At 40.1% G+C, this 27,659-nt stretch overlaps 2 protein-coding genes across 5 annotated transcripts; both read right to left on the bottom strand.

The window, feature by feature from the left end:
* Positions 1-282: 282 nt before the first annotated feature.
* LOC116323696 (TRPM8 channel-associated factor homolog) lies at positions 283-14,925 on the bottom strand. The gene is made up of 14 exons (XM_039622396.1): positions 14,418-14,925; positions 13,401-13,470; positions 12,456-13,170; positions 11,544-11,760; positions 10,072-10,147; positions 9,803-10,030; positions 6,445-6,746; positions 6,075-6,249; positions 5,064-5,158; positions 4,302-4,515; positions 3,661-3,897; positions 1,951-2,168; positions 1,657-1,770; positions 283-1,304 (listed from the first exon to the last, which is right to left on the bottom strand). Exons 3-14 carry the CDS (start codon positions 13,088-13,090, stop codon positions 1,062-1,064), a joined length of 2,754 nt encoding a protein of 917 aa, XP_039478330.1. The 5' UTR covers positions 13,091-13,170; positions 13,401-13,470; positions 14,418-14,925; the 3' UTR covers positions 283-1,061.
* Positions 14,926-17,012: 2,087 nt separating this feature from the next.
* LOC116323695 (TRPM8 channel-associated factor homolog) lies at positions 17,013-27,448 on the bottom strand. 4 transcript variants are annotated; one of them, XM_039597992.1, is made up of 13 exons: positions 27,252-27,448; positions 26,584-26,680; positions 25,454-26,204; positions 24,341-24,557; positions 23,508-23,799; positions 22,429-22,730; positions 21,923-22,097; positions 21,684-21,778; positions 21,208-21,421; positions 20,667-20,903; positions 18,357-18,574; positions 18,129-18,242; positions 17,013-17,847 (listed from the first exon to the last, which is right to left on the bottom strand). In XM_039597992.1, exons 3-13 carry the CDS (start codon positions 26,101-26,103, stop codon positions 17,605-17,607), a joined length of 2,757 nt encoding a protein of 918 aa, XP_039453926.1. In that variant the 5' UTR covers positions 26,104-26,204; positions 26,584-26,680; positions 27,252-27,448; the 3' UTR covers positions 17,013-17,604. The 4 variants fall into 4 exon arrangements, with proteins under 4 accessions (XP_039453926.1, XP_031599952.2, XP_031599954.2 ...); XM_031744092.2 differs by having other exon boundaries at positions 26,584-26,649; XM_031744094.2 differs by having other exon boundaries at positions 26,584-26,645.
* Between the last annotated feature and the right edge of the window lie 211 nt (positions 27,449-27,659).

Here is a 27,659-nt window from a genome sequence, read left to right as displayed (position 1 = left end):
CTTTCTATTGGTCGCTTCCTTTTGCCACATTCAGTTTCCCCTTCATGCAGTTCTCCATATCACCAGTAGATGTCCTCAGCCTTTCTTTCTTTCTTGACCTGTCACCTGACTCTCACATGCACCTGTTCTACTGATCTTCCCATCCACTCACACACACCTGTACTCTTGTTGTCTGTTATCGATGCCTGCATTTGTCTTCAACAGATAATCTTCTTCAGCACAGAAATAACCCTAAACTCTAAAGTTTCTCTCCAGAGCTGAATGAAAAAGGAAGTGTCTGAGAGGTATAATTCACATTTATTTAGTGTATTTCAATTGTGAGCTAACAGATATATGTGTACTGAAAGTAAAGACAAAGTTAGTTTATATAAAGTCTGACCTCTGTGTTATGAACCAGCATTATTTAAACATTAAAGTACAACAGCAGAGCGAATGAAACATGCAGTTATTCATACAAGAAAATCCACTTCTCTAATAGTATTAGTTCTTACAGTATAACCTTGAAAAAAATTCCCTGTATTCTCTTAAATGTAAATTTCTTTGTAAACTTCTTTTCATATAAGGAAAGCGTTGCAGTGCAAGTATCCAGTAAAAGAGACTGGAAAAGGTTGGCAAACAGAAATCAAGAGCACAACAGACCATTAATGCATTTTTTTCTTTATAGAGCACAGTGGAAGACAAATGATTGCAATGTATGCTATAGTAGTGTAATGCCTTGATTTCAGAACAGAACATGTATTACAGGTCATATTTTCTGCTATAAAATAAAGGCAAAGATCCCACTCCTTATACCATCGAAAGTCTATTCTACCTGGCAGTAAGTGAAAGGCTACTGTACTTCCCCTCTACAGGAACATCACAATCAAAGAAAGAAAAATTCAACCTAAATTTAATACCTGGACCCTCAGTACATCATTTCTGTTTTTCTATTCAGATACTCTCATAAATGTTGTTAAAACAGAACACCAAACACCAAATCAGTTCACCGTGTTGCCCATCATTCACTTCAACTTATGATAGTAGTTGAAGCCATTTCTCTGCACACTGCAGTGGTCTGCGGTTTAGTCATACTGGGTCATGGGGTGATCACTCCAGGGAGGCAGTGCGGAGAGCTTCTCCTCAGTGGCTGTTTCTATTAGCCAGCCCCAGGCCTTAAAGAAACCAGTCAGGTCCATCCCCACAGTCTGGGAGAATGTCTCAACGTACAGGTTCATCTTTCCTTTGTTGTCACCGGGGAAGTCACTCATGTGATGATACGCAGCAAACACCTTCTTAAAGGCATCCCAGCCAAACCTTTCCTGGAGCTACAGATGCGGAAACAAAGTCAAAATAAACTGGTAATCATGTTATGTGCAACAAAGTGTTCATTTCAGGCTTATTTCTGACTGTGAAGATAATGTTTTAATTCTGTCTCTACACTTTATTGATAGTGACTTAATTACTGATTTAAAAGATATCATTTTACAGTTCCTGAAACATAAACCTAACTCTAGCCCTAAGTTGGTCACTGGTAACTTGGTGGATGTTAAGAGTGATGGGATCAAATGGAGCTATAGACTCTGACTTTTTTTCTTTCTTTTTTTAAAATTTCCAATGAAAACAGGTCACAACAGTGTGGACAAAGCACACTTTCTCTAAAGAGTAGAATTCACCTACCTGCATATATGTTTCCAGAGCAACAAAAAAGCCCCACTTGTCAAGCGTCCTGCCTCCTGCAACATAGTCATTTATTCGACTTTGTCGGTTTGCTGAAGTCATGGCATCTTCAGTCTGCATTAAACAATATAGGATGATGTCATTGTAAAATACTGTACTCTAAACAAAGTTAAGTGGTTTGTCGTTATATTAGATCAGAAGAGTTGTGTTGATGCTCATTGTCATAAAAAGCGTAACAATATAAGATAAGCATTTGTGGCCATTGGTCTCAAGGGCACATGTGATTTACTCCACCTTCTCCCTGTGGATGCCCAGCACCTCTTCATTCACATACACTGACCACAGGTTGCATGTACACTCTGTGGTGTTTGGTGGGAACTCCCAGCAAGCTCTCTGTTGGTTGTGTCCCAGTTCATGGATGGGGCCCCACAAGGGACTACCTTTTTTAACACCAACCAGCTCCTGAGCTGTCATTTTGTGTGCCATGATAGGATAACCTGCATGCATCCAGCCTGAACAGAAAAAGAACAATGAAAAGATTTTACAGCTTTGATAGACAAAAAAAGAGATATGCAATTGGCCCCACTCTGAACAAACAACCAAACAAAAGCGTCATTACACTATGTATATTACAATATTATGTTGATGATTGGAAGTACGAATAATGGCAGGATGCCTAATCTCTCCACTAGTCTTCACCACAGCAATAGGAGGGATCATCTGAGCTTCCAGGTGGGTCATTGGAGGAAAGCATCTATAGGCTGGACAGCAGCTGCCTCCTATTCACACCTACATGGATTACATTAAATTGAAGCCCGGCAAGTCAGGATGCTTATGTTTTGCAGGCTATCCATGAAATACCCACTCCAGGCCAAACTCACAGAAGGAACTGCATGGGAAGCTAATAGAACCAGGGAGGATGCAGCGGGCATACCACGTGAATGGAACAGCCTGAAATATATAAACACAGCAGGCAAGGCAGAACAACACCGCTGGCATACCCAGGTGTTCCATGTAGACGTGGGATGCAGATGATTTGTTTTCACATCAGCAACCAGGTCCTTGACGAAAATGTGGATTCAGGCTATCAAGTCACTGGCAGTCTTGAGTCATGGTCCACACTGATTTGTGTTGGTTACTATGTTTTCTTCCCACACCATTCCGTCCAGGTGTGGGAATGGTTTCCCTCCACCCTCCTAGGTGGAATCCTGGTTCAGAGCTGGGATCAATTGTTTTCTATCAGGGTCAACAAGGTACATCTACTCCCTAATGTTTTTCCAGCTCTCTTGTATTAACACTTCTGCCTTTCTGTTCCCATTGACTCCATCCGAAGCGAAAGAATGAAGGATTCACCTCAGCCACTTTACTCCTTCCACTGATTCAGCTCCTCTTATTAAGAAAATGTGCCAAATCATCATCTCTGTCTACCTGTCTGTCCTCCTAGAACTCAACAGCCTGTAGGCCAACAAACCCACCGTCTCCCTCCATGAACTACTCTTTCACTCACCCAGTAAACCAGAACATTCCCTCCCTCAGACTGCCATGCACTCTCACCATGGTGACATGTTTCCAAGTTCAGTATTGTTAACTCCACTCTTCTCTCTCCTGGTGGACCTAATGCCAGACCTACATCCAGACCATGGCCCAAAGGTTGTTTTTTTTTTTTTTAAATGGTTATTTTTCTGGCCTTTTAGCCTTTATTGGATATATACAGTGGCCCAGGGAGATACAGATACATTGAATAGATACCAGCCAATATAGCTCCCTTTCACTTGCTCCTTGAGACTGTTACAGTCGACTATTGTAATGGTATACATATGACAGGAAATAAAGAAAAGGTAAATACTGTTAGCATGGACATGCTGGTTTGGTGAAACTTAAAATTATCTTTAAGTGTAAATGCCAGTGGTTGATTTTCTGTGCATTAGCGCTACCAAAGACTGGTCCACGTGTAACCAGTCACGCAAGGTGTGTACTGTACAACATGAGGTCAAATGCACTTACCGTGAGAAATCTGCACATCTGCCACAAAGCGCTCCTTGCGGGGAAATTTGTGTGGTTTGGCAGCCAGATCTGCAATGGCCCTCATCATTTCATCCCACAGAGCGGCTAGCTCGTCAGGGCGCTCCAGATCCCGAACAGCATCTGACGGTACGGTGAGGATGATGTTTTCAAACTCCAACTCTGCCCAGGGTGAAGGAGCTGTGCGCAGCAACGACCACTCAGCTGCAGTTGTTACACCTGAAAAGAACAAAGAGAGGAGTGGATTTATTAAAATGCTTTGGGCTATGACACATAAAAAGCAGATTTAGGGTTTCGCTAACACTAACTTAAAACGTCCCATACTAGATACAAACTTGTGTCACATCAAGATCTACAAAAACAAAAAGAGGCTTTATATGGGGTTTCATTAATAACAGTGGCCCACAGAAAACGAATGCTCATAACATAAATTACAAAGTTCATTCTATACAGTACATTATATTTCTCCCTTAGATGTAAAAACACATTATAAAGTACAGAATGATTATTATGCAATTAGTAGATCTGATTAACAGTTAAGAAAACCTAATTCATAGTTAAAATGTTGCTTGAATACACACTTGCATAAACACAAAATAAAATCCAATCAACTGCAGACTCACCAGACTTATAATATGGAGCAGGTACAGCCATCTGCACTGTGACCAACAACCCCTTCTCTTGTGTTTTGGGTGGGGCCACCAGGTAGATGAGTCCTCCCCACAGGTTCCAAACCTGTATCATCTCTGAGGTGACAGGAAATCGCTCATGGACAGATGGTGGTCTCTTCAGCTCCTCATTGTGGTGCAGAGAATCAGTTTGGCACCCTATCTGAATCTACAGAACAAAAGGAAAATGCATTGTAAGCATGTTGGTTAACTGAATAAATGCAAGAAACTGCAGTCTTTCAAGTGGTTGCTTTATATCAGAAAAGGGTTTTTGTCTCTATGGTTAGTTTAGCCCTTCATAAAAAATGTATTGGGATTATTTTTACACGTGAGTTTTTGGACCATGACTGCATTGCCTGATAGGAATCTCACTGCCAAATCTGATCTTTCTACCAATTCCATTTTGAACATTTTTGATGTAGTTGTCCTTGCAAATATATTTTTGTGTCTGTGTGACCTTGTTAAATTGGGTAACTTAACTTTCCTTCATCCCACTATGGTCACTTTTGGCTTTAAAAAACTCAACATGACTATGGCCACAATACTGAAGATGAGGCTTTAAAAACTTTGGGTGATGTCACATTGGATACAGATGGATAGAAATTGAAGGCTGAGGTTTCAATATCTATTAGCCACAAGCTGAGGCTTTCAGGAGGCATCCAATCACAGTGCAGCATTACCACTGAACACAAAATCAATTGATTTCATATGCAGTACCATCCAATCCTTGTTGACAATCTGAGGTGGTATGGACATATAGGTCTTCATACCAGGAGAGAGGTAGAGGCCTGTGCTGATCCACTCTTCCATATCTGAAACACACAATTTTATTTTTTTTAAAAATCACAGTTGACATTTACATTTATGAAATCTGAATTTTTAAAACTCTATTTCATAGTTTTCTACAGCGAGGTTGACAGATTAAAACTGTGTAATATCAAGTAAGATACATTACTGCATTATGTTTAACATTACTGTGCAATTAAAATTACACATATTGTACCTAAAATAAAATTATAACCACATTCATGTCACGATCTGAGGAGGCAGACCGTGCGGTGGTGTGTGTGTGGACCCAGGTGCGAACACACGAGAGTAGGCTGGAGTAAACTTAACTGAAAGCAAGCCTTTATTGTGGCTGGTGACAAGAAGTGCGAACAAGGCAGAAACGCAGTGATAAACTAAACTATAATTAAACTGGGAAAATGATACTAGGAAAAGCTATGAAGACACGGGAAACCATAACTATAGATACAGAGACTGGCTGTGACAACATGGAGGGTGGAAACACAGACGACGCGACACAGACTGCATGAAACACAGAGACTAAATACACATGAGGGATGATCAGGGGAAGTGGCCACACATGGGAGCACAGCTGACACACATGAACCTAACGACAGGACAGGAGAAGTGAAACTAAATACACTGACATTGAATATAGACTTTCAAAGTAAAAACAGGAAACATGGAGATTAGACATGGAGATAAAACATGACATGAACTTAACATAACTGCATAGACAAGAAAGGTAGATGCAGAAACCAGGGAGACTGAGTGCAGGGGGAGATGACATAAGGGAACAAGACTAAATTGCAATCTAGAAATAAACAAGGTGAACTAAGCTAAGGCACAAAAGAATACAAAAGATACATAAACTCAAACACTGGGTCGCTCGACCCAGGATCATGACAATTCACATATTTGAACACAGCAGTGAGATCTGACCTGCTGTATTAACATCAAACTTGATCCGGTGGTTATAGACAACAGGCATCATTGGGTTGTCCTTGATGAGGTAGGGCAGTAGAGCATCGGGATCTGGGGAAACCTTATAAACCTCTGTCCCCAGAGCAAGGAGGAGATGGTCTTTGGGACTGTTCACAGGGCAGCTGTCACTCACCTTGAAAATGAGTTATGAAAGTTGTTAAAACTGATCTTTCACACATTATTACAGTATCTGCAACTCAAAAAACAACCAAAACCCAAACACACATAAATAGAGCAGCTGCCGCTTATTGGTGACTGATAGCTGTGACAAGTCAACCAGTACTGTTTCATTCTGTTGGAATTTGTTTATATTATGTTTTCCACTCACTTCTGGCAGGCCTGATGTCATTAATATATTCGTGAGTGTGGCCAACACTTGTCTGTAGTGGGAGGAGTCATGGGCTTTCATCTGCAAGTAGATGTTGCAGTCACTGCCCAGCTTTTTCAGATATCTCTCCTCGTGCTGGCTAAGTTCTTCACCTGTAGTCACATGGGCAGCGAAGCGGCTTAGAAGGTGGCGAAAGTGGTAGCTGTCTTTAACAGCCTGGCTGGGTACAGGGGCTTTGTATGATCCTCCTCCAATTGTTGCTGGCAACAGGCTCAATCCCATTTGGGTCAGGATCTTGTTCCCTGAAAAAACATTAAAGAAAATCTGACTTAATATACTCTGGTGTATTGTTGGAAGTTTGATGACTTTGATTTTCCATTAAACTACAGGAGGTTGGTTATCTGGGCAAGATATGACATCTTATCATCACTGTAGGCTATTAGAGCACTGTATCCCGCATAGCAAAATTGGTATGGCCCGGATCTGGCCTACACATTGTGCTTACACATGGCACACATACTGCAAAGAATGACGGCCCTTTGGTGCCCCAGATCTGGCTTACCAGAGGTAACCCACACATGGGCAAGCACAGGACCACCAGTGTGTCTGTAACTGGCCTTGTGCTGGCCCATGTGTGGGCCACATCTGGCAAACCTGATCTGGACCACCAAAGGGCCGTCATTCTTTGCAGTATATGGGCCATGTGTAAGCACATTGCATGGGCCAGATCCAGGCCATACCAACTTTGCTATGTGGGCAGTTGGGTCCATAATTTGTTGGACAAAGACACGATTCTTCTAGCTTTACTTCTGTACACCACTGCATTGGACTTTAAATCAAACAATCATAATGTGAATGAAGTGAAGACTTTCAGTTTTGATTCACAGGGTTTAAGAAAAATATTGTTTAGGATTTACAGCCATTTTTAAGTTCCAGTTTTAGAGGCCTAAAAGTAATTCATTGCTTAAGTGACATAATTTGTCAAGCTATTGACCTAACTGTAGATTTGTAGATAAATCAAATCACTTTTATTGTCACATCACATGTGCAGGTACACTAGTACAGTACATGCAAGTGAAATTCTTGTGTGCGAGCTTCACAAGCAACAGAGTTGTGCAAAAGTACAATAACGTAAAACAAGCAAAATATAAGAATGGCTAAATCTGAGAGTAATAAATATCTGTACAATATATAAGAGTATATGCATTACTGGATGTGTATACTAAATATGTTTTTCTACGTGTGTGTGTGTGTGTGTGTGTGTGTGTGTGTGTGTATACATATTTTACAAATTAAATAGAGTAAACAATAAAATAAAATATATAAAATATACAGAGGTTGGTAGTTGGACATGTGCAAAACAGTGGTACTAATAGTTAAAGATAAAGGTGGTGGTCCTCATTTTCACATAAAAGGGACCAGAAATGCTGCAGTAATAGGAATATCACAATCTTTGGGCTATTAGCTTTGAAGAGAAGACTCCAAGTGTCAGTTTCAAGAGGAAAAATGCATAGTTCATTGTGGTCATTCAACAAATACGCTTTTTAGCCTTGCAGGACTTCTGGAAACATTGCTGGAGTTTTGTTTATATGTGTTTTATAAACTAGGAGAAGGGCTATGGGCTACCACAGTCATTAATACAAGTCCTCAGGTCCTTGTTTACATAAATAAAATAAGAGCTCTGCTCTGTTTTAAGTGCTTTACATTTGTTATTCAAGTACATTACTTATTGCTTTATCTAATGTCTGGTGTCTGTGTTCTATTGAAAATATTTAATTCTCATTAGTTATTTTAGTTATGCATTCTGTAGTTTGATCTGATAGGATTATACACTGGCTCTTACAGAATGTAAGAACAGCTGGCATCAGGGTAAAAGGCCTCTGCCACCATATCTTAGAAATGGAAAAAAACAATCTAGATCAAATACAAATTTTTTACACATTAGTTTCAGGATATGTATAACCAGTTAACTGTTAGTGAAACCATACAAGTATCTTCAATATAACCATCTGGTGCCTCTCAGACCCTGGAAGCCCCTCTTCCTCTTTTTCTTGGTGGATTACTGTTATAAAGGCTTGGACCTATTTAGTCTTTTGTTCTGTTTGTGCTGTCTTTTGTTGGGATATTTGTGCAGTCTTTTGTTGTTTAGCTATTTTTTATTCTGACTAAATATATGTAAAGGACACATCTTACTGAGCTGTCATTGTTACCTTTGAACCAGACCCTGAAGAAATTTCAAACATTCTTATCATCCGCTATCTTAGAAGAAGTTTCAAAGTTCATGGACAAGGTAAAGTTGGTGCAACACATTAAAGGCCATGAAAGACAACTTTAGCAATTCTAGGCACTGCAAACACAAATATGTAGATCATCTAGACAAGAACAGGAAGAAACCACAACAATAGGTAGCGAGGATATATGGGTGAAGAACCGGAAACAGATGACTAGCCAAACTGCTCAAATTTGTTATAGGTTCTGAAATAGCTGCTGATCACAGCCACGGCAACAGTAATAATGATTAATAAACTAACACAACGTGAAGCTGAGCAAATTAAGATTAAGGTTTCTCTTAAGTCTAACTCTTTAGGGCCTCTGTCTAACCTCACCATCCAAAAAAAGAAATCTATCACATCCCTGAGTACAGACCAAAGCATCATCACCTGAAACGGGGAAGCATATCATTTTTCTAAAATCCACTAATTACTACACCAAAATTACTACACTCTTCAGTGACAGTAACACTTAGTACAATTAAGTTTTTCCGGGACTAAGGGTTAGTGTGGTATTGAAAGAAATTAGTTTTTATCTAAATATATTGGTATGCATAACAGTTATTATTCATAGATACATCCATCCTAAGTTCCTGTTATTCATCTGAAGAAACAGATAGAATGAGTGTGTTGTACAATGGTAATGCAAGGAGAGGCAGTATCGGTTCTGTGTCGCATTAATGTTGTAAGAAGGTGGAAGAAGAGAGTGTCCTGTAGGAGGCAGTGAACGGACACTGATGTTCTGAACATGTACTGAAAAGAAGGTTCAGTAAACAAGTCGCAACGATACTCCTGTGTGAGGCTCAGTTTTGGAGAAAGATGGTGGAAACGGATTCACTGCACCAGGAGCTGGGAAGTCACTGCTAAGGAGATAACATTTATTGGAACTGTTTTGCACTGCAAATTAATTTACTGTCTTCATTCTGGAAGTACTGAGTTTGGGTCGTTTTTTCCAACAGCCTACGACCAATACACTCTCCTTAGTCTGAAGGATGCTAATTAAAGCCCAGAAGGTATAAGTCATATTATCTGGGATCAACAAGATCCACAACATTATGTGCTTAGACTCTTGTGGTGCATTATCATACCTGAGAATTCAGTTAGCACATTTTGCCCAGGATTTGTATAAGCCCACCACCAGGCATGTCCTCCAATCAGCAGGCCTCCTCCCTCTGCCACAAAATGTTTGATTTCCTCCAAATTCTCATTGACATACGCTGTACACACAAACACGCTGAGGTCTTCCCTGAAGTTTGTCTGCTCACACTTCAGTCCTGAATCACTGAGGAGCTTGAGTGCAGGCTCCATCATATGTACACCAAATAATATATATGTGGCAGTAAAATACGCAACCCACATCTTATATAAAACCGATTTGCTAGTAGGCCTTCATCCAACCAGTGAACAGCATTTTTCCAAATTGAAGCCATGCTCTAAAATAAAGGAAGAAAAGCAGTAAGAATACAGTCGTGTGTTTATCTGATATATAACCACACTACAGAAGGTTTGGGGTTGGCAACAACGATGGTAAAACCATTAGTTTATTTTCAGAAACATTTAAAAAAAAGGAACTCCGGCTATTAAGATGCATGTTTTACGGATGAGAAGCAAAAAAAAAAGCGGTCAAAAAAATATGTACTTAGTGCTTTCAATGATATATACAAAGAAAACGGCGGCCGTGGCTATTTGCGGTTATTTGATATATTATAAAGCTAGTTATGTCGCTAAATGTTTTCCTTTTTAGAAGCACAGTCTTATATAAAGGAAATGTTTTGATTTACTAGTAGGTTATCCGCCCTTTGTTATTTACTTCTCAATGCACTCTAGGTAGTGCATCGTTAAAACACTCGATTCGGTTGCACTGGAAACACTTCACGCAAGTCGAGCTGCCCGACATTCACATTTACAGAAAATGTTACATTTTTGTGATTTATATCGTTATCGGACGATAGATGTCTTATATCGGGATAAATGCACAGCTTGGAAATGGCTTCTGTTCAACCTTTCCAGTTTCAACCAGAGCAAAATGAGAGAGAGGATGAAAATAGTCAACCAGAACTTAGTTTAGATGAAGATGAAAACAATCCCTCACACGAGGATGCGAGAGTGAGGGAAAACTACTGGTGTCTGTGCAGCTATTGCTTGCCAATGGCAACGGCGACTGAGAGCGTTTGCTGTAAAGAGATCAATTTTATGGCAGCAGCTATCCATGGTATCGCATAACCGCGTGATAAAAACATTAATAGAATTCTAATTTTTATTATACAGTGAAATTACGATATTGTTATTTTTACAGATTCTCCATGCAACACAAGGCACCAAAACTTTGAAGCCGTATGTCTTAATCCAGATGTTCTTTGGGCAGCCCCTGTTAGCCTCCATGACCGGTACAGTGCTGATCTACCAAGTCGTAACCAGGTCACTAATAGGCAAGTAAATTAATACCACTGCTACACTATAAAAAATCAAAACAGGTAAGTTGAACGAAAGTGCCTATACTGCCGACAACCAATACATGTCATCTTCCCAGAATGCATTGTGTGCAAAAAAACATGACACTCCCACGGCTCCAAAATAGTTTCAAACAACAAAGATTTAATGAATAACAAACTAATCCAAGTGACTTCTTGAGTCTCACTTGGATTAGTGACGAAAACGTTTCTCCCACTGAAAATGCTACATCCAGATGAACTGAATCAACTTTTGGGGAATCATATTTACTAGGTCATGCTATCTATAAAATAGTGCATTCCTATACAGTAGCAGCAAATTCTTGTTGTATGTTTATGAAAAAACTAATTTAGGACTAATACATGGTGTCAACTTTACCTCGAGTCCCAGAAATCCTTCATGTGAAATCAAAATGACTCGTCCCTTTCCATAGTAGGCTCCTGCCAGGAATGCCCGTCCATCATCTGTGGTACCGATGGGAAAGGCTAGCGGGCCGTGGACTAGAACCTCAGAAGAAGTTGACCCCTCTGGGAGCTCGAACTCTGAAATTCCCTGGAGTAAGAACTCTAAGTCATCCTCAAAATCCTTACCTAAGCTGTATTTGAAATGGCGAAGAATAAAAGGGAAAATACATGTTAAGATGGAAAGACACAGTCTATTGAATTGATTTCAGAATAATTTTATGCATTTCCATTCATTGTGATTATATTTGTAATTCTTTGGGAGAAGTATGAGGCAGTGCAATGACATGGTATGGTTCTTAGTACAACAATTAAAGCAAAAACAGCTGATTTCAAAGCTATTTCATTTTTTAATATTTTTTTAAATTCATATAAATGTATGATATGTTCTTATTATACAACTAGGAATGCATTCACATTGAAAAAATAATAGCAGCGATTCCTTACAAAATACAAAACCTTGCGTTTATTTTCATCATCTGAGCAAGGAATTTATGTACTTAAATATTCAATCTTCTAGTAATAATATAAAAACTCGCTGACGTTTGATACGATTTTTAAAAATCATGATATTTACTTAAAATTTAACTTTGTTTGCATTTTCATTTTTTACACTCTAGAAATTGGCGAACATTAAAGAATAAAATATATTTAACATGCAACAGAAATAAATAAGTGACAAATAAGCTGTTCACTTTTGATAAAATTGGAATCTTTGTTATTGTGTAATAAAAAAATGAATAAAATGAGCTATAGTAGACAATTTATTTCATGTTGTATTTATCTTGTGGGTTTACAAGACACCCAGGAGGTTATAGCATGTACGGACACCCAGGAGGATCTGAGAGGATAGACAGGCAGGTTCTCCACTTCACCACGGTTCTTGGAAAAGTAGATCCCTGCCACTCCCGACACTTTATTCCCATCAAACTGATGCAGTGTGTTCTCTTTGGGGTGATTTTCAGCCCAACTCCACGCCTGCCCAGCTATCAGCACCCCTCCTCCAGCTTTCAGAAATGCCACCAGCTCTGTTGGGTCTGAGCCCACGCTGTAGGCATCGGTCACATAAACACCAACTCCCAGCTTGTCACTGAAAGCTCCCACAACTTCTACTTGGAAGCTGGATTTTTGGAGGTTATCAGCAACTGCACTGGCATATGTGTGTACCCCTACAGAGAGGTTATCAGATCCATCACCTCTCAACCAGGTCACAGCATTTTCTACCAGAGCAGGAAAGGCTGTCAAGTAGCCCTCATGACCCAGGACCACAATCCTTCCACTGCCGTACAGAGAGGCAGCCATCAGCACCTGACCTCGGCTGTTCATTGCTAAAGGAAAGGCATGGTCTCCAATCAGGACCAAGTCACTGGGAACATAGGGTCCCTGTAGGTCCAGCTCCTTCAGGCCCCTCATCAGGGACATGTAGGCCTGTTCATGTTGGTTTTGGAATAACTGGTCGGACATGGCCTGTAGGATTTGTACTTTCAAGATGAAGAAGAAGGTGATGAAGGCAGAGAGCAAGATATCATATATGTCAAGTTGACCTGTTGGTCATGGAAAGAAAGCAGAAAGAGATTAAAACATACTACTGATGGATAATGTGTTACACTTCCTGAAAATGAGTACATAAAAGACAAAACATCAATCTCCAGCTGGTTCCAAGACTCAAAGTCAGCTCTTCCCCACTTTGTACCACAAAGACACGGGGCTCACAAGGTTATATTTTAATAAAACACAATCCAAAAGCGTAATTGTCATAATTATTATTATTTACCTGAATTTTCTTGTGGTGTTAGTCTGCAGAGTACCAGCTTTCAAAACAGGTGAAACAGCAGGAGCTCCACCTGACAGGACAGAAGAAAGAATTCAAATGAGAGCAGGAATAGGAGGAGTGCCTACTTCAGGTGCTGTAATAATACAATGAGGGTTTACTGTGATGACAAACCCATGGACTAACAAATGGACAGTGCTAAATTAAACATCACATTCATGGAAAATATCAGCAGTGGATAAGCTTTCTCAGAATGTTATTGGGGTGTCACTGTGCGTGAATACACACCCTAAGGATTAAGCAAAACCTGCTTATCATGTCGCATGAAGTTAACTGCTGTGAATGATAACAGCACAACAGAGAACATTCTGGAGCTAAAATAAGCACAACAACACGAATATCTTTTTTCTTAAAAGAAACACACATTTGTACTATATACTATCAGCTTTTATTTAGTCCCTTACAGAGCTGTCCTCTGCTTGCAGAGAACAACAGCTTAGGCTTAATCATCATAAGGCTTTACATAAATGTAAACTTTGCATAACAAATGATTGATGAACATAAGTAGTCACATTTCAGGTGAGCATTTAGCCTCAAACTAAAAAGTAAGCAATACAAAAGATCTCCTTTTTTCCTATTTCTGCATCAGGTTTTCCCCCCTGTCTCAGCTGTAACATCAGGACATAGCAGGGAAGAATAAACAGCCAAAAACTGAGCTTATACATGCACAAGTGAGTTAAATTCATTATGAAACAATTAAAAAGTATGCCAGTGTTTCAGCTACAAGGCCTCTTAAGATTCTTTGACTTTCCCTAAATGTCTAAATATCAGGCCCATTGTAAAACAGGCATCTTTTCTGTGGTATACTCTCTCACCTGCAGGCATACCTTCAGGGCCATAAACACTTTCCTGCTTATAGCACTCTTCTGCACAAGCCTTTTTATTTTCTGGAGGTTTTAATCTGCAGCCTGGATTGCACACAATACACTCACAGTGCTGCAATGCTGAGCACAAACATACCTGTTTGCGACCGTGTGTATCCTGGTTAAAACTTCCTTAGTGAGGATTTGCTCCAGCTGGGTGTGTTGACATGATGTTTGCAAACTCCAACGCTGCCTGCAGTGCAGCAACCACCACATTTCAGAAATGAAAGCAGCATTTGTGTATTGTAAGTCTGCATTGTGTCAAGCTGTAACAAACACTCCACACTCTGACTGGCACGGTAGAAGTAAGAAACTATATCTTTTGCTATTCAAGCACTAAGTTGTCCTGACTCTGAGCAACATGTAAATCTAAGCATGAGGCAGATCTACTGTACACAGGTAAATTCTGTATGCCAGGACAAAAAATAACCTGCACTGAGAAGTGAATGGTCCTAAATGTTCCATCACGCTGGACAAACAAGCCAAATTCCCTCCATCTCTTTAATAAGGCAACACAGAAACATGCATAGATGATGTCATGGTTGTCATGGACTTGTCCCTTTCAGTATATTTCCACAAGGTTACTCCCTTCCACCACACCCTGTCCTTCCCTTCCCTGCCTCACAGTAACCTAACACCTTAGGGAAATGAGGATCAGGGTAAGCTTGTCCGCAGTCTGAGCTGACTGGGAAGAGCTTTTTAACCTCTGCTTTTAAAACAGTGTGGGGCATTTTAGCAGGCTCCTCAGCCTCAACACCTGGCTTCAGAATAAATGCAAAGCTCTCTACAATGGTTTTATTGACAATTTTAATCTGTTCTTCCTTTTTAGGACAGATGAAAACCGGCCCAACCGGTTAGTTAGCTCATTTCTAGCAGTTAACATGCTGTATATTGTACATTTTGCTACACGTGACTGCCTCTGGAGCCTTCTTCCCCTTTTCAGCCATGAGTAGTTCTGTTTTATCTGCCAGCTTTCTCTGCAGCCTTCACAAACTAAGTCCACTGTGTTGCTATCCTATGTCCACAACACTATCACCACCCTGTACCCTATCTTATGCTAAGTTGTACTTATTATCCAAATTACTCAGTGATCACAATTTGAGACAAAATGATAAGTCACTGACCTCAAAATCTGATCACATTTACTAAACTCTGTAATTATAACACACAGAAGGAGACTGTAACATTTTCATCAAATTTCTACTCCCTTCTTATATTTTTATTCCTTTTTATTCCTCCTAAATTCCCTTCTGAATTCCTAAATAAACTCTCAAATGTGTTTTCATCTGTTGTTCTTTAATTTGACCAGTTCATTATGGTTGGTGACTTTAACTTACAAATCTTCTTTCTTAGATCTTTCCTGTAGTTGTAATATTCTTAATAGTCCTGTTCTTATCGGTGAACACACCCTGGAGTATGTTTCTACTTGTGGCCTGTCCTTAAACAACCTTTGTACGTCTGATTTACTGTCAAAACTAATTTTGTGTTCCCATAACAGACTCATTCTGGCATTGTTAATGAGAATTCAGCAGCTCTGTTCTCCTATTTGTACATTTGAACACCTGGGTTTTCAAGTTTCAGTGATTTACATGAATGATTTAATGATCTTTGTAGATCATTTCTTGATAATGTAGCCTCTTTAAAATCTGGATTACCTCGAGCCATCAATCTTTTCCCTTGGATCAATGATTATATATGTCACCATAGAAAGAAGTGCAAAAAGGCTGAATGCAAGCAGTAAAATACAAATTACACAACCAGGGTGTCGCCTTTGTCCTGTCTCCTTCCCTTCACCCCCAACCAGTTGAGAGAAAGCTGTGGCCCATCAGTTACTTGGACTGATTGAGGGTCTTAATAATCTTAATAATATAAAGTCCTACAAGGCCAGGGTCCTGGGTATATAGCAGAGATTCTCAGACATTATACTGCTACTGCTGCTGGCCCTTCAAGCCTTATTTTCAAGCTCTTATTTTATAATCAGAGGCCATCAAACAGCCTTCCTCAGCCTATAGGGTTGGCTGAATCTGGTTTGTTTAGAACGACTGGTGAAAACTTCCCAACAACAGCAAGTGAGTGTATACAAATAAGAACAGGAGGGGCTACTTGAGTGAAAAAGATAGAGACAATTAGAGGAGGAACTTTAGTCAGGGCAACCGACTGACTCAGGCTGATGGAATTAAGTGAAAGACGAGGTGTCCGTGAACAGAGAAGGCTTCAAAACCTGTTAGTCAACATTCTGCATCTGTTTTTAAAACTCAGACAAGAGACACACCCAGGCTTTATTACACACCCATTCATCTAGTTTTAAGGGCTGACTCTGCAATATTAACACTTATAGAATCCTTTATCTCACTGTGTGTGTTTATGTGTGGAAGAAAAACATGGCAGTTTTGGATGCAAGTAAAGTAATAAAATTGCAAACATGCAAGAACATTTTCATCATCAGAAATGATCCCTGTTAAGCAATGTAATATGTCCTCCATTTTTAACTCTAGTTATAAGTCACAAACATCAAGTTGCATTTTCTGCAGGAAACAAAATTATTTGGTTTTGCTCAAATGATTTGCAGAGACAAAGATTTCAGAATGAAAAAAAGCCCTTCACTGTGTTTCTCACTTCAGATCTGAATTGAAAAAAAGAAGTCTTTTAGAGATAAAGTGATTTCTTATTAAAGCTGTTTCAGATATCAGTGTAGTAAAACTAAAGACAAAAGTTCTTTTATTAAAAAGTCTGATGTCTGTATTCCAACTTTGCAATGCAAACATGACGATACAGAAGCAGAGCAAATGAGAGATTCAATATTATGCTTATTCACATAAAGTAAATCCAAATTTCTAATGATATTAGTGTCCTAATATCAACAACTGTGTCCTCACAAAAGACTTCTATTATTTGTAATGAAAGGGTTGCAGTGAAAGTATTCAGTAGAGCACAGAGAGCACACTGGAAGACAAATGATTGCAATGTATGCTATAATAGTGCAATGCTTTAGTATGTTTTCAGACCAGTACAAAATAAAGGCAAAGATCCCATTCGTTATACCATTAAAAAATCTAGTCTACCTGGCTTTAAGTGAAAGCCTATTGCAATCCCCTCCTCCCCCCACTGGAATTCAATACCTACAACCTCAGTCCATCATTTCTGTTTTTCTATTCTGATACTCTAATAAATGTTGTTAAAACAGAACACCAAACACCAAATCAGTTCACCGTGTTGCTCATCATTCACTTCAAATTAAGATATTGGTTGAAACCATTTCTCTGCACACTGCAGTGGTCTGAAGTTTAGTCATACTGGGTCATGGGGTGATCATTCCAGGAAGGCAGCTGGGACAGCTTCTGCTCAGTGGCTGTTTCTATTGGCCAGCCCCAGGCCTTAAAGAAGCCAGTCAGGTCCATCCCCACAGTCTGGGAGAAAGTCTCAGCATACAGGTTCATCTTTCCTTTGTTGTCACCGGGGAAGTCACTCATGTGGTGATACGCAGCAAACACCTTCTTAAAGGCATCCCAGCCAAACCGATCCTGGAGCTACAGATGAGGAGACAAAAATCATAATGCTGATAATCATGTTATGTGCAATAAAGTGTTCATGTCAGGCTTATTTCTGTTTGTTAAGATACTGTTTTAATTGTGTCTCCACATTTTCTTGATAGTGACTTGATTCAAAAGATATCATTTCACAGTTTCTTGAACTCTCCTTGTTTCACACTCTGCTTTCAGTTTTACATGCAATCATTTTTTTTCCAGTGAAAGCAGGTCACTCCAGTGTGGACAAAGGACAGTTTCTCTACAGAGTAGAATTCTCTCACCTGCATATATGTTTCCAGAGCCACCCACATGTCCCAGCTCTCAAGTTTCCTGCATTCCGCGACGTAATTCATGGCTCGACATTGTCGATTTTCTGCAGTCATATTTCCATGAGCCTGCATTAAAAACATGGAATGAGATGGTTGTAAAATATTTTACTCTTAGTAAAAACAGAGTTAAATCATCAGTTATCATAGGATATCAAAATAGACACATGTGATTTACTCTACCTGTGCTCTGTGGAGACCCAGCACCTCTTCATGCACATACACTGACCACAGGTTGCATGTACACTCTGTGGTGTGTGGTGGGAACTCCCAGCAGCCTCTCTGTTGGTTGTGTCCCAACTCGTGGATGGGGCCCCACATTTCTTTACCTTTTTTAACACCAACCAGCTCAGCAGCTGAGACTTTTTGTGCCATGATAGGATAACCTGCATGCATCCAGCCTGAACAGAAAAAGAGAAATGAACAGTGGTATAGTGATGATTCTTTCAGATTTTATATCTTTGATTTAAAAAAAAATAAACAATTAACAAACGAACAACCAAAAGAATGATATGATTATCTGATTCTTGCATCCTGTCCAAGTCTCTTTTGCCCTGTCAAAAATAGTCAGTGGATGGATGGATGGTAAATGTAAATGTTCATCTCATCTCCCATTCACACACACATTCACACACTGGTGGAGGCAGCCCTGCAGTGGCTGCTTGGGGCAGACCTGTCCATGGTCTGCTCAGCCTTTTGGCCAACACCAGTAGTCCTGTCTTGCCCAAGGACAGAGACTGTCCGAGCCGGGCTCGAACTGCAACCTTCCGAGTGGATGGATGGACAGACGTTTAAACAAGTTTCTCTGATTGGCTGTTCTTTATAAACACAAGACTTTAATAACAAATGGGTAAAGCTTTTGCACTCAGAGGCTAAGCTGGGGGATATATGCCCTCAGGGATTTCAAACGGAGCCAAAAGTAGAAGGAAAAACTGTCTGATGAATAACCATTTAGAGCTCTAAAGCCTGAGCTTTCAGCTTACAGGGATTGAGTGTGCACACACCTCATTTTCTCAAACTTGTTAGACAGCTGAAGCCAGCATTGTAACTGTATATATGCACTATTTTGCCAAAAGTATTTGTTCGTCCACCTTCACACCCACACAAATTTGAGTGACATCCCATTCTGAATCCATAGGGTTTAATATGATGTCAGCCCACCCTGTGCAGATATAACAGCTTCAGCTCTTCTGGGAAGGTTTTCCATGACATTTAGGAGTAGGTTTTAGGTTTTATCCGACAAACCATTTAAACGGTGCCGGTGCTTAGTGTCAAACCGTTTAAAGAATGGAGAACACAAAATTGGTCCAAAAACCTGACCATCCAGTAAGCGCTGTTTATGTGGTCACTCTTGGCTGGAGATACAAACAATGGAAAAAACAAAATTGGTCCAAAACCTCTCATGTTTAACAGGTCATTTTGCCTTTTTGGCCAGGGTGAAGGGACATCAAACAAGAAGACAGCACAAACTGCTGTTTGCACTAGTTCAATGTAATAATGCATCAAATGCACACGAACAACATTAAGCTACTATGCTGCTGCTGCCATTGTCCTACTACACTGGCGGGCTGGGCCAGGACTCTAAATTTTGGAATCAGCTGCCGCAGTAGATGTGCATGGAAAAACCCACATTTCCATTAAAAAAACGCTATGCTCTCTGGTGTTTCACTGTTCTTGACAGCACAGTATCAATCTGAGTTTGCAGGCCACATGAACCGCTTCGTTTGGAGGTCTGCAGAAAATGATTGGCTAGAATTGGCTCAGAAAGAAAAAAAGCACCGAAATAAAGCACCAAACTCTGCTGGTTACTACCGCTTATACACTTCCACAACCGGTCCGAGTGTGTTTATGGGAATTTTTGAGCCCAGCACATTTGTGTGGTCAGATACAAAATGTGTAGTATTTTACTTTGAGCCTACCTCCATTATTATTATTGAGTTGCTGTTCTGTACATCAGTCCAATGCTTTGCTCTAGTTCAAAGCATTAAATGCAAATGTTTATATGCTTTGCATTGTCCCTCGTGATGTAAAGTTTGGAATCAGCTACTCGAGCATGGAAACCCTTTCCATGAAGCTCTCTGTGCACTGTTCTTGAGGTAAACAGATGGCCACATTAAGTTTGCAGGTCTGCAGAAAGCTACTATATTTAGTAGCGATGAAATACCATGACTGGACTTCATGCTGAGGTGGTATCCTATCACATTACCACACTGGAATTTCCTGAGCTCCTGAGAGCGACCAATTCTTTTACAAATGTTCATAGAAGCAGTCTGCATGCTTTGGTGCTTGATTTTATACACCTGTGTCATGGAAGTGATTGGAACACCTTACCTCAATGATTTGTATTGGTGACTGAATACTTTCTGTTTGCTAGTTCTATTACAGAGAACTGGACCATGCATACCCTGCCTGTCACCCAGCATTACTTGAGACTCTATATGACAAGCCAGTTAAAGGCAGGTGTATATACAACATGATGCAAAATGCACTTACCGTGAGAAATCTGCACATCTGTCACAAAGCGCTCCTTGCGGGGAAATTTGTGTGGTTTGGCAGCCAGATCTGCAATGGCCCTCATGATTTCATCCCACAGAGCGGCTAGCTCGTCAGGGCGCTCCAGATCCCGAACAGCATCTGACGGTATGGCGAGGATGATGTTTTCAAACTCCAACTCTGCCCAGGGTGAAGGAGCCGTGCGCAGCAACGACCACTCAGCTGCAGTTGTTACACCTGAAAAGAACAAAGAGAGGAGTGGATTTATTAAAATGCTTCAGGCTCCGACACATAAAAACAGAATTAAGGGCTTAGCTAACACCAACTTGAAATATTACCAGTTAGGAAAGCCTAATTCATTGTATCAGAAGTAAACTGTTGGATATTTACTTTACTTTACTGAACACTCCTAACACTTCATATTTGATTAGAACCAGGGAGATGCTGCCCTCAGCCCCTTAAATCGCCTTTTAAACTGTTTGAGAATAGTCTATTAGACCAGTACAAACAGTTAACAAAGTCAAATCCACTGCAGACTCACCAGACTTATAATATGGAGCAGGTACAGCCATCTGCACTATGACTTCCAACCCCTTCACTTGTGTTTTGGGTGGGGCCACAAGGTAGATGAGTCCTCCCCACAGGTTCCAAACCTGTATCATCTCTGAGCTGACAGGAAATCGCTCATGGACAGATGGTGGTCTCTTCAGCTCCTCACTGTGGTGCAGTGAATCAGTTTGACATCCTATCTGAATCTGCAGAAGAAAAGAAAAATGCATTGTAAGCAATTTCTATACGCTAAAGTATTAAACACTCTAAAAAGGAATATCTAAAAATTGCAAGGACTCCTCTGTGCTTACCTAAATGACCTGAAACAACTTACAGTATCTATTCTATTTCAGGTTCTGGCACCTTGCCATCTGGACATGAGCTGTACTTATAGTGAGTCTCTGTCACTACTGAGACAGAGACTTACATGGGGTTGAACTCAAAATCAATTGATTTCATATGCTGTACCTTCCAATCCATATTGACAATCTGAGGTGGTATAGCGATGTAGGTCTTCATACCAGGAGAGAGGTAGAGACCTGTACTGATCCACTCTTCCCAATCTTAAACAGACAATTAAAAAAGATCACAATCAGGGACATTTACAGGTATAAAATATGCATTTTAAAAACTATGTTTCACAGTTTCCAGTGTTTGCAATGAGCTGTATATATTAACACATTTTTAACACAGCAGTGAGATCTGACCTGCTGTATTAACATCAAACTTGATCCGGTGGTTATAGACAACAGGCATCATTGGGTTGTCCTTGATGAGGTAGGGCAGGAGAGCATCGGGATCTGGGCAAACCTTATATACCTGGGTACCCACAGCAAGGAGGAGGTGGTCTTTGGGACTGTTTATAGGGCAGCTGTCACTCACCTTGAAAGTGAATAGTCAATGTTATTATATATGTCCCCATATTATGACACTATCTGCAGAAACAAAGGCAACCAGTCACCCCCTCCACCTCCATCACACCCATCCATAAAAAGCAGTGGTCAATCATGTTTAAAACACATTGTTGTTGTTTCTTTTTTTAAACACATTTTTGAGACATATATTACTTGTTGATAGCTGTAATATACCAACTAATAGCTGTGACATGCACTGTAATGTTTTGGCACACGTAATGGTCACAAACCACATCAGCCAGCATAGCTTTATAATTTTGTTATTTTAAAAGGTGTTCATATTATTTTTGTCTACTCACCTGTGGCAGGCCTGATCTCTTTAACACGTCAGTGAGTGTGGCCAACACTTGCCGGTAGTGGGAGGAGTCATGGGCTTCCATCTGCAAGTAAACATTGCAGTCGTTGCCCAGCCTTTTCAGACATCTCTCCTCGTGCTGGCTAAGTTCTTCACCTGCAGTCACATGGGCAGCAAAGCGGTAGAGAAGGTGGCGGAAGTGGTAGCTGTCTTTAATAGCCTGGCTGGGTACAAGGGCTTTGTATGATCCTCCTCCAATTGTTGCTCCCAACAGGCTCAATCCCATTTGGTTTAAGATCTTGTTTCCTGAAAGACATTAAAGCAAATCTGACATAATATACTCTGGTGCATTGTTGGAGATGTGACACTAATCAGAAGTTTGTTTATTTGGATGATACTGTGTGTGCTCTCAGACCGCTGTACTTGTAGAATAAAAAGCTCTATGATAGTGTCTTTTTTATGGGTAAATGTGGTTTGTAGTGTAGAAGGATTTTGAGCAGTTTCTGGGCTGATACATGTAAGTTTAAAAACACTACCATTAAGCTGGGTCCCAAAATCTTTTTAACAACTTATATAAAACTCATAGATGGCAGACAAATTGGTGTCCCCATTTCCTAAAAATAAAGACCAAAGAGTGTGTTGAAACAGAAGGAGTATTACAGTGTTCAGCTTTCCTGCCAAAGTTTATTCAGTTTTGAAGAGAAGCCTCTAACAGTTGCATGTGAAAAAATTACTTTTTTTCAATGCACACTCCATTTTGGCTGTGGAACAGCTCATTAGCCTTCTGGACTGATCATTGGACATGACCAATCAGTCCACATGACTTATTTTGCCATTTCAGTTTTTCTTTGACAGGGCACTGCAGAGACTAGACAGAAAAGAGGGGAGAGGTTTGGGGAAATGGGGTGAACTCAACCCAGGCTCCCACAAAGCCTTTGGTACATTTGTCGCCAGCTCAACCAGCTGCACTATAATGGCAACAATCTAAGCTAAAGCCAAGCTAGCCAAGGTCGTACTATCAGGGCCAGGAGAAACCAGATCATCAAGTTTATATAATCAGAGTCTTGAGGTGCATTTTCATACCTGAGAATTCTGTAAGCGGATTTTGCCCAGCATGTGTATAAGCCCACCACCAGGCATGTCCTCCAATCAGCAGGCCTCCTCCCTCTGCCACAAAGTTTTTGATTTCCTCCAAATGCTCACTGATATATGCCGTACACACAAACACGCTGAGGTCTTTCCTGAAGTCTGTCTTCTCACACTTCAGCCCTGACTTGCTGAGAATGTTGAGTGCAGGATCCACCATGACACCTACAACCCCTCTGCGGCCTTCATCCAACCAGTGAATGGCATTTTGCCAAAATGGAGCCATGCTCTAAAAGAATAGAAGGAAAGCAGGAACAGATGCAGTCATGTGCACATGTGATGTATAAAAATTGCATCAAAACAGCAGAAACATTTCCTTTTTAACCATTATAGGTCTGCTTACCACTGACTCCTAACTCTAAACCAATCACAATACGCAATTTATGTTATCTGCAATGTTTGCTTCAAAATCAGGGAGAAACAATAAAAACAGTCATACATCCATTCTGGGTTGCACAAACTACTACTACTCACATTTTGAATCCTTTGAAGCCTGAGTAATCATCAGTGGAGAACCCAACCCTAACCTAAACTTTAACCTCCATCCCTCTATCCATCCTAGGCAATGAGAATAGCATTGTTTTAATTTAAATTATTCACCCAAGTCTTGGCAATCAGTGAACAAAGAAACTATTCATTACAATGACACACATAAAAACCTTCTGATGCGAATCAAACTTGTAAAATCTGAGGAAACCTGTTCATTCATAGGTCCGAATCACGTGCTGATTCGGACCTATGAGTGCTTGGAAAGGAAGACTCAAATTTACCTCGAGTCCCAGAAATCCTTCATGTGTAGCCACAATCACTCGGCCCTGTCCATAGTAGCCTCCTGCCAGGAACGCCCGTCCATCACCTGTGGTCGCGATGGGAAATGCTAGCGGTCCATGGACTAGAACCTCGGAAGCAGTTAAATTACACGGGACCTGGAACTCTGAAACCCCCTGGAGCAAGAACTGCAAGTCGTCCTCAAAATCCTTACCCAAGCTGAAAGGTGGAAGAGTCATGATAGGAATGAGAGACACACTTAAGAATAATTGTGTAAACTGCATTTTTTTAAATCTTTTTTTGCATGTTAACAAAACAATTAACCAACACACAAGCAAGTTTAATTTTTAAATTTTCAGAATATTATTATCATGAAAATTTGAATAGCATTCATGTTGTATAATCATTAGCAGTGACTGGATATTAGCAGTGGATAATTCCTCCCGCCCACTCCATGACATGCTGGTCAGTCACAGGAGCACGTTCAGTGAGAGACTGAGATTATCAAAAAGCACCACTGAACGACACAGGAATTCATTCCTGCCTGCGGCCATTTACCTGTACAACTCATCCACTTAACACACTGTATACTGCAATAGCTACACCTTTTTTGCACATGCTCTCCTTTCTTATTCAGATATTTATCAAAATATCTCTATATATGTATGTATATTTTGTATATATTGTGCTATTTCTTCTTGTATTGTCTGTCTTTGTTGCCGTTTGTACTGGAGCACTGTAACCAAAATAATTTCCCCAAGCGATGAAGAAAGTATTCTGATTCTGATATTAAATTAATAAATATGAAACATAAAATTTATTTTCGTACTGTTATTATAAACACAGTCCTGTAAAAATACAGTCCTTTTGTAAATTCACAGGTGCTGATTTTGACATCAATAGATACTTTGTTTTATTGCTTAGGCAGAAAATGTCAAAACTGATAAATCCATGTAAAATGATGTAAAAGTTTACATTAAATGTAATAATAATATTTTTTTAAAACTCTATATGCAATCTATAGTAGTTTGCAATTTATTTCATGTTATAGTTAACTTGTGGGTTTAAACTAACAGTAACAATAACAACAAAACAGAACTATATTAAACACTCACACCACAGACATCCAGGAGGACGGGATCTGAGGGTAGACAGGCAGGTTCTCCAGCTCACCACAACGCTCAGTGAAGTAGATCCCTGCCACTCCCGACACTTTATTCCCATCAAACTGATGCAGTGTGTTCTCTTTGGGGTGATCTGCAGCCCAGCCCCACGCCTGCCCAGCTATCAGCACCCCTCCTCCAGCTTTCAGAAACGCCACCAGGTCTGTTGGGTCTGAGCCCACGCTGTAGGCATCGGTCACATAAACACCAACTCCCAGCTTGTCACTGAAAGCTCCCACAACTTCTACTTGGAAGCTGGATTTTTGGAGGTTATCAGCAACTGCACATACATTTCTGTGCACCCCTACACAGAGGTTATCAGATCCATCACCTCTCAACCAGATCACAGCATTTTCTACCAGAGCAGGAAAGGCTGTCAAGTAGCCCTCATGACCCAGGACCACAATCCTTCCACTGCCGTACAGAGAGGCAGCCATCAGGACCTGACCTTGGCTGTTCATTGCTAAAGGAAAGGCATGGTCTCCGATCAGGACCAAGTCACTGGGAACATAGGATCCCTGTAGGTCCAGCTCCTTCAGGCCCCTCATCAGGGACATGTAGGCCTGTTCATCTTGGCTTATTAACACCTGGTTAGATGACATAGTGTAGAGGATTTTTACTCTGAAGACTGAATGTCGAGGGCAAGTTGTTTTAACAGATTTGATTTCACAGTATTTCCTGCATCGATGTATGCCAAGGTGACCTGTGGGAATAGGGTGAATAGGAATAGGTCATTGTTTTTTATTATCATTCCAGCACACGTATTCACTTGAGGTGAAACAAAAATTTGCACTCACACAGCAGTTAAAGTAGGTAATATATGCAAAAACAAGAAGCATATTCACGGTGCAGTGTGAATAAGATAACGAAAAAAATAAATTAATAAAATGAAAGTATGACTGGTGACTAATGCCTCATACATCATGACAAAACATTACAGTAAATTCTGAAAATAAAGCTGATTCAGAGATGAAAAGTTAAATAACTGCTTTCCACTTGGTACAACCAAGAATTAGAGTTTACATATCTCGTTACTGCTACTTAAAAAATAAAGCCATTCTTTTATTTAATAATATTTTTACCTGCAAGATGACTTTCCGGTGCAGCTCAATAGTTTTTCAAAGCAGGTGACACACAAAGAGCTCTACCTGACAGAATAAAGAATGTGAAAGGGAGTGCCTATTTGAGGAGTTGAGGAGATACGATCATGAGTGGTAAGTTACGATGAGGACAGCCCACATACGGGCTACTGAGCACAGCAAAAAATAAACAGAAGTATGGAAAAACAACAACAAACAGCAATATGTCAACATTCTCAGTGTGTGAATGTTGTAATCACTGATACACCCCAAACGAGTATGTAGCCCACGGAGAAACTTGCTCATCCTGTCATCTTTAGTAAATAGTTGTGAACGTTAAAGGGCACAACAGAGAACTTTCTGGAGGTAAAATAAACAGAAGAATGTGGTGTTTTTTATTCAGTGTGTTTTGCACCATATCAAATTATTACATCTTTCAGCATAGCGGGATAGCATAACGTGATTAATCTTTATTCGTTCGTCGTTAGGCTTTAGACTAAAAGTTTGGATAATAAATAGTGCTCACTATTTTGTCACACTGAACTAGTCTTCAGATGAGCTTTTAGCTCAAAATGTAACCTGGACAATGTGTTACTTTGTCTTCTTTCCGTAACAACTTTTTCTCCCTGTCTCGCCCATTATAGGACCTAAAAACCAAAACAGTGACTCACCAATGCGGATGTGTTAAATATTTAACTCCTTCAGTGAGCAGCAAACAACGACGTCTTATTACATCCAGTGAGAGTATTATAAATATACATTATATTACACGTGCCAACAAAGATAGAGTCCAAAAATGACATGGAAATATTACAATGTCGTCCAGTCAGCAGCAGTTTAGAATGTTGTTGCGCTTTTCTTCCAGATAACACGGTACGGGTGCCGACTGACTCAGAAAGCCAACAGAATCAAGTATTCCGTGCAGTTTTTCACCATGTGACTGCGCAGTCCAGCACAAGTTTTGCTATATTAACAAACTATAATACATTATCATTCTTACATCGCACATCAAGTGATTTCAATGCTGACTCCCAACTCTGTACGTAATTACTGTTGCTGCATATTTTAGAAAAAAAATA

Source organism: Oreochromis aureus, linkage group 14, assembly GCF_013358895.1.
Source record: "Oreochromis aureus strain Israel breed Guangdong linkage group 14, ZZ_aureus, whole genome shotgun sequence".
NCBI lineage: Eukaryota > Metazoa > Chordata > Actinopteri > Cichliformes > Cichlidae > Oreochromis > Oreochromis aureus.
The sequence above is the reverse complement of the archived record's forward strand: the minus strand, read 5'-3'. Positions and strand labels throughout refer to the sequence as shown.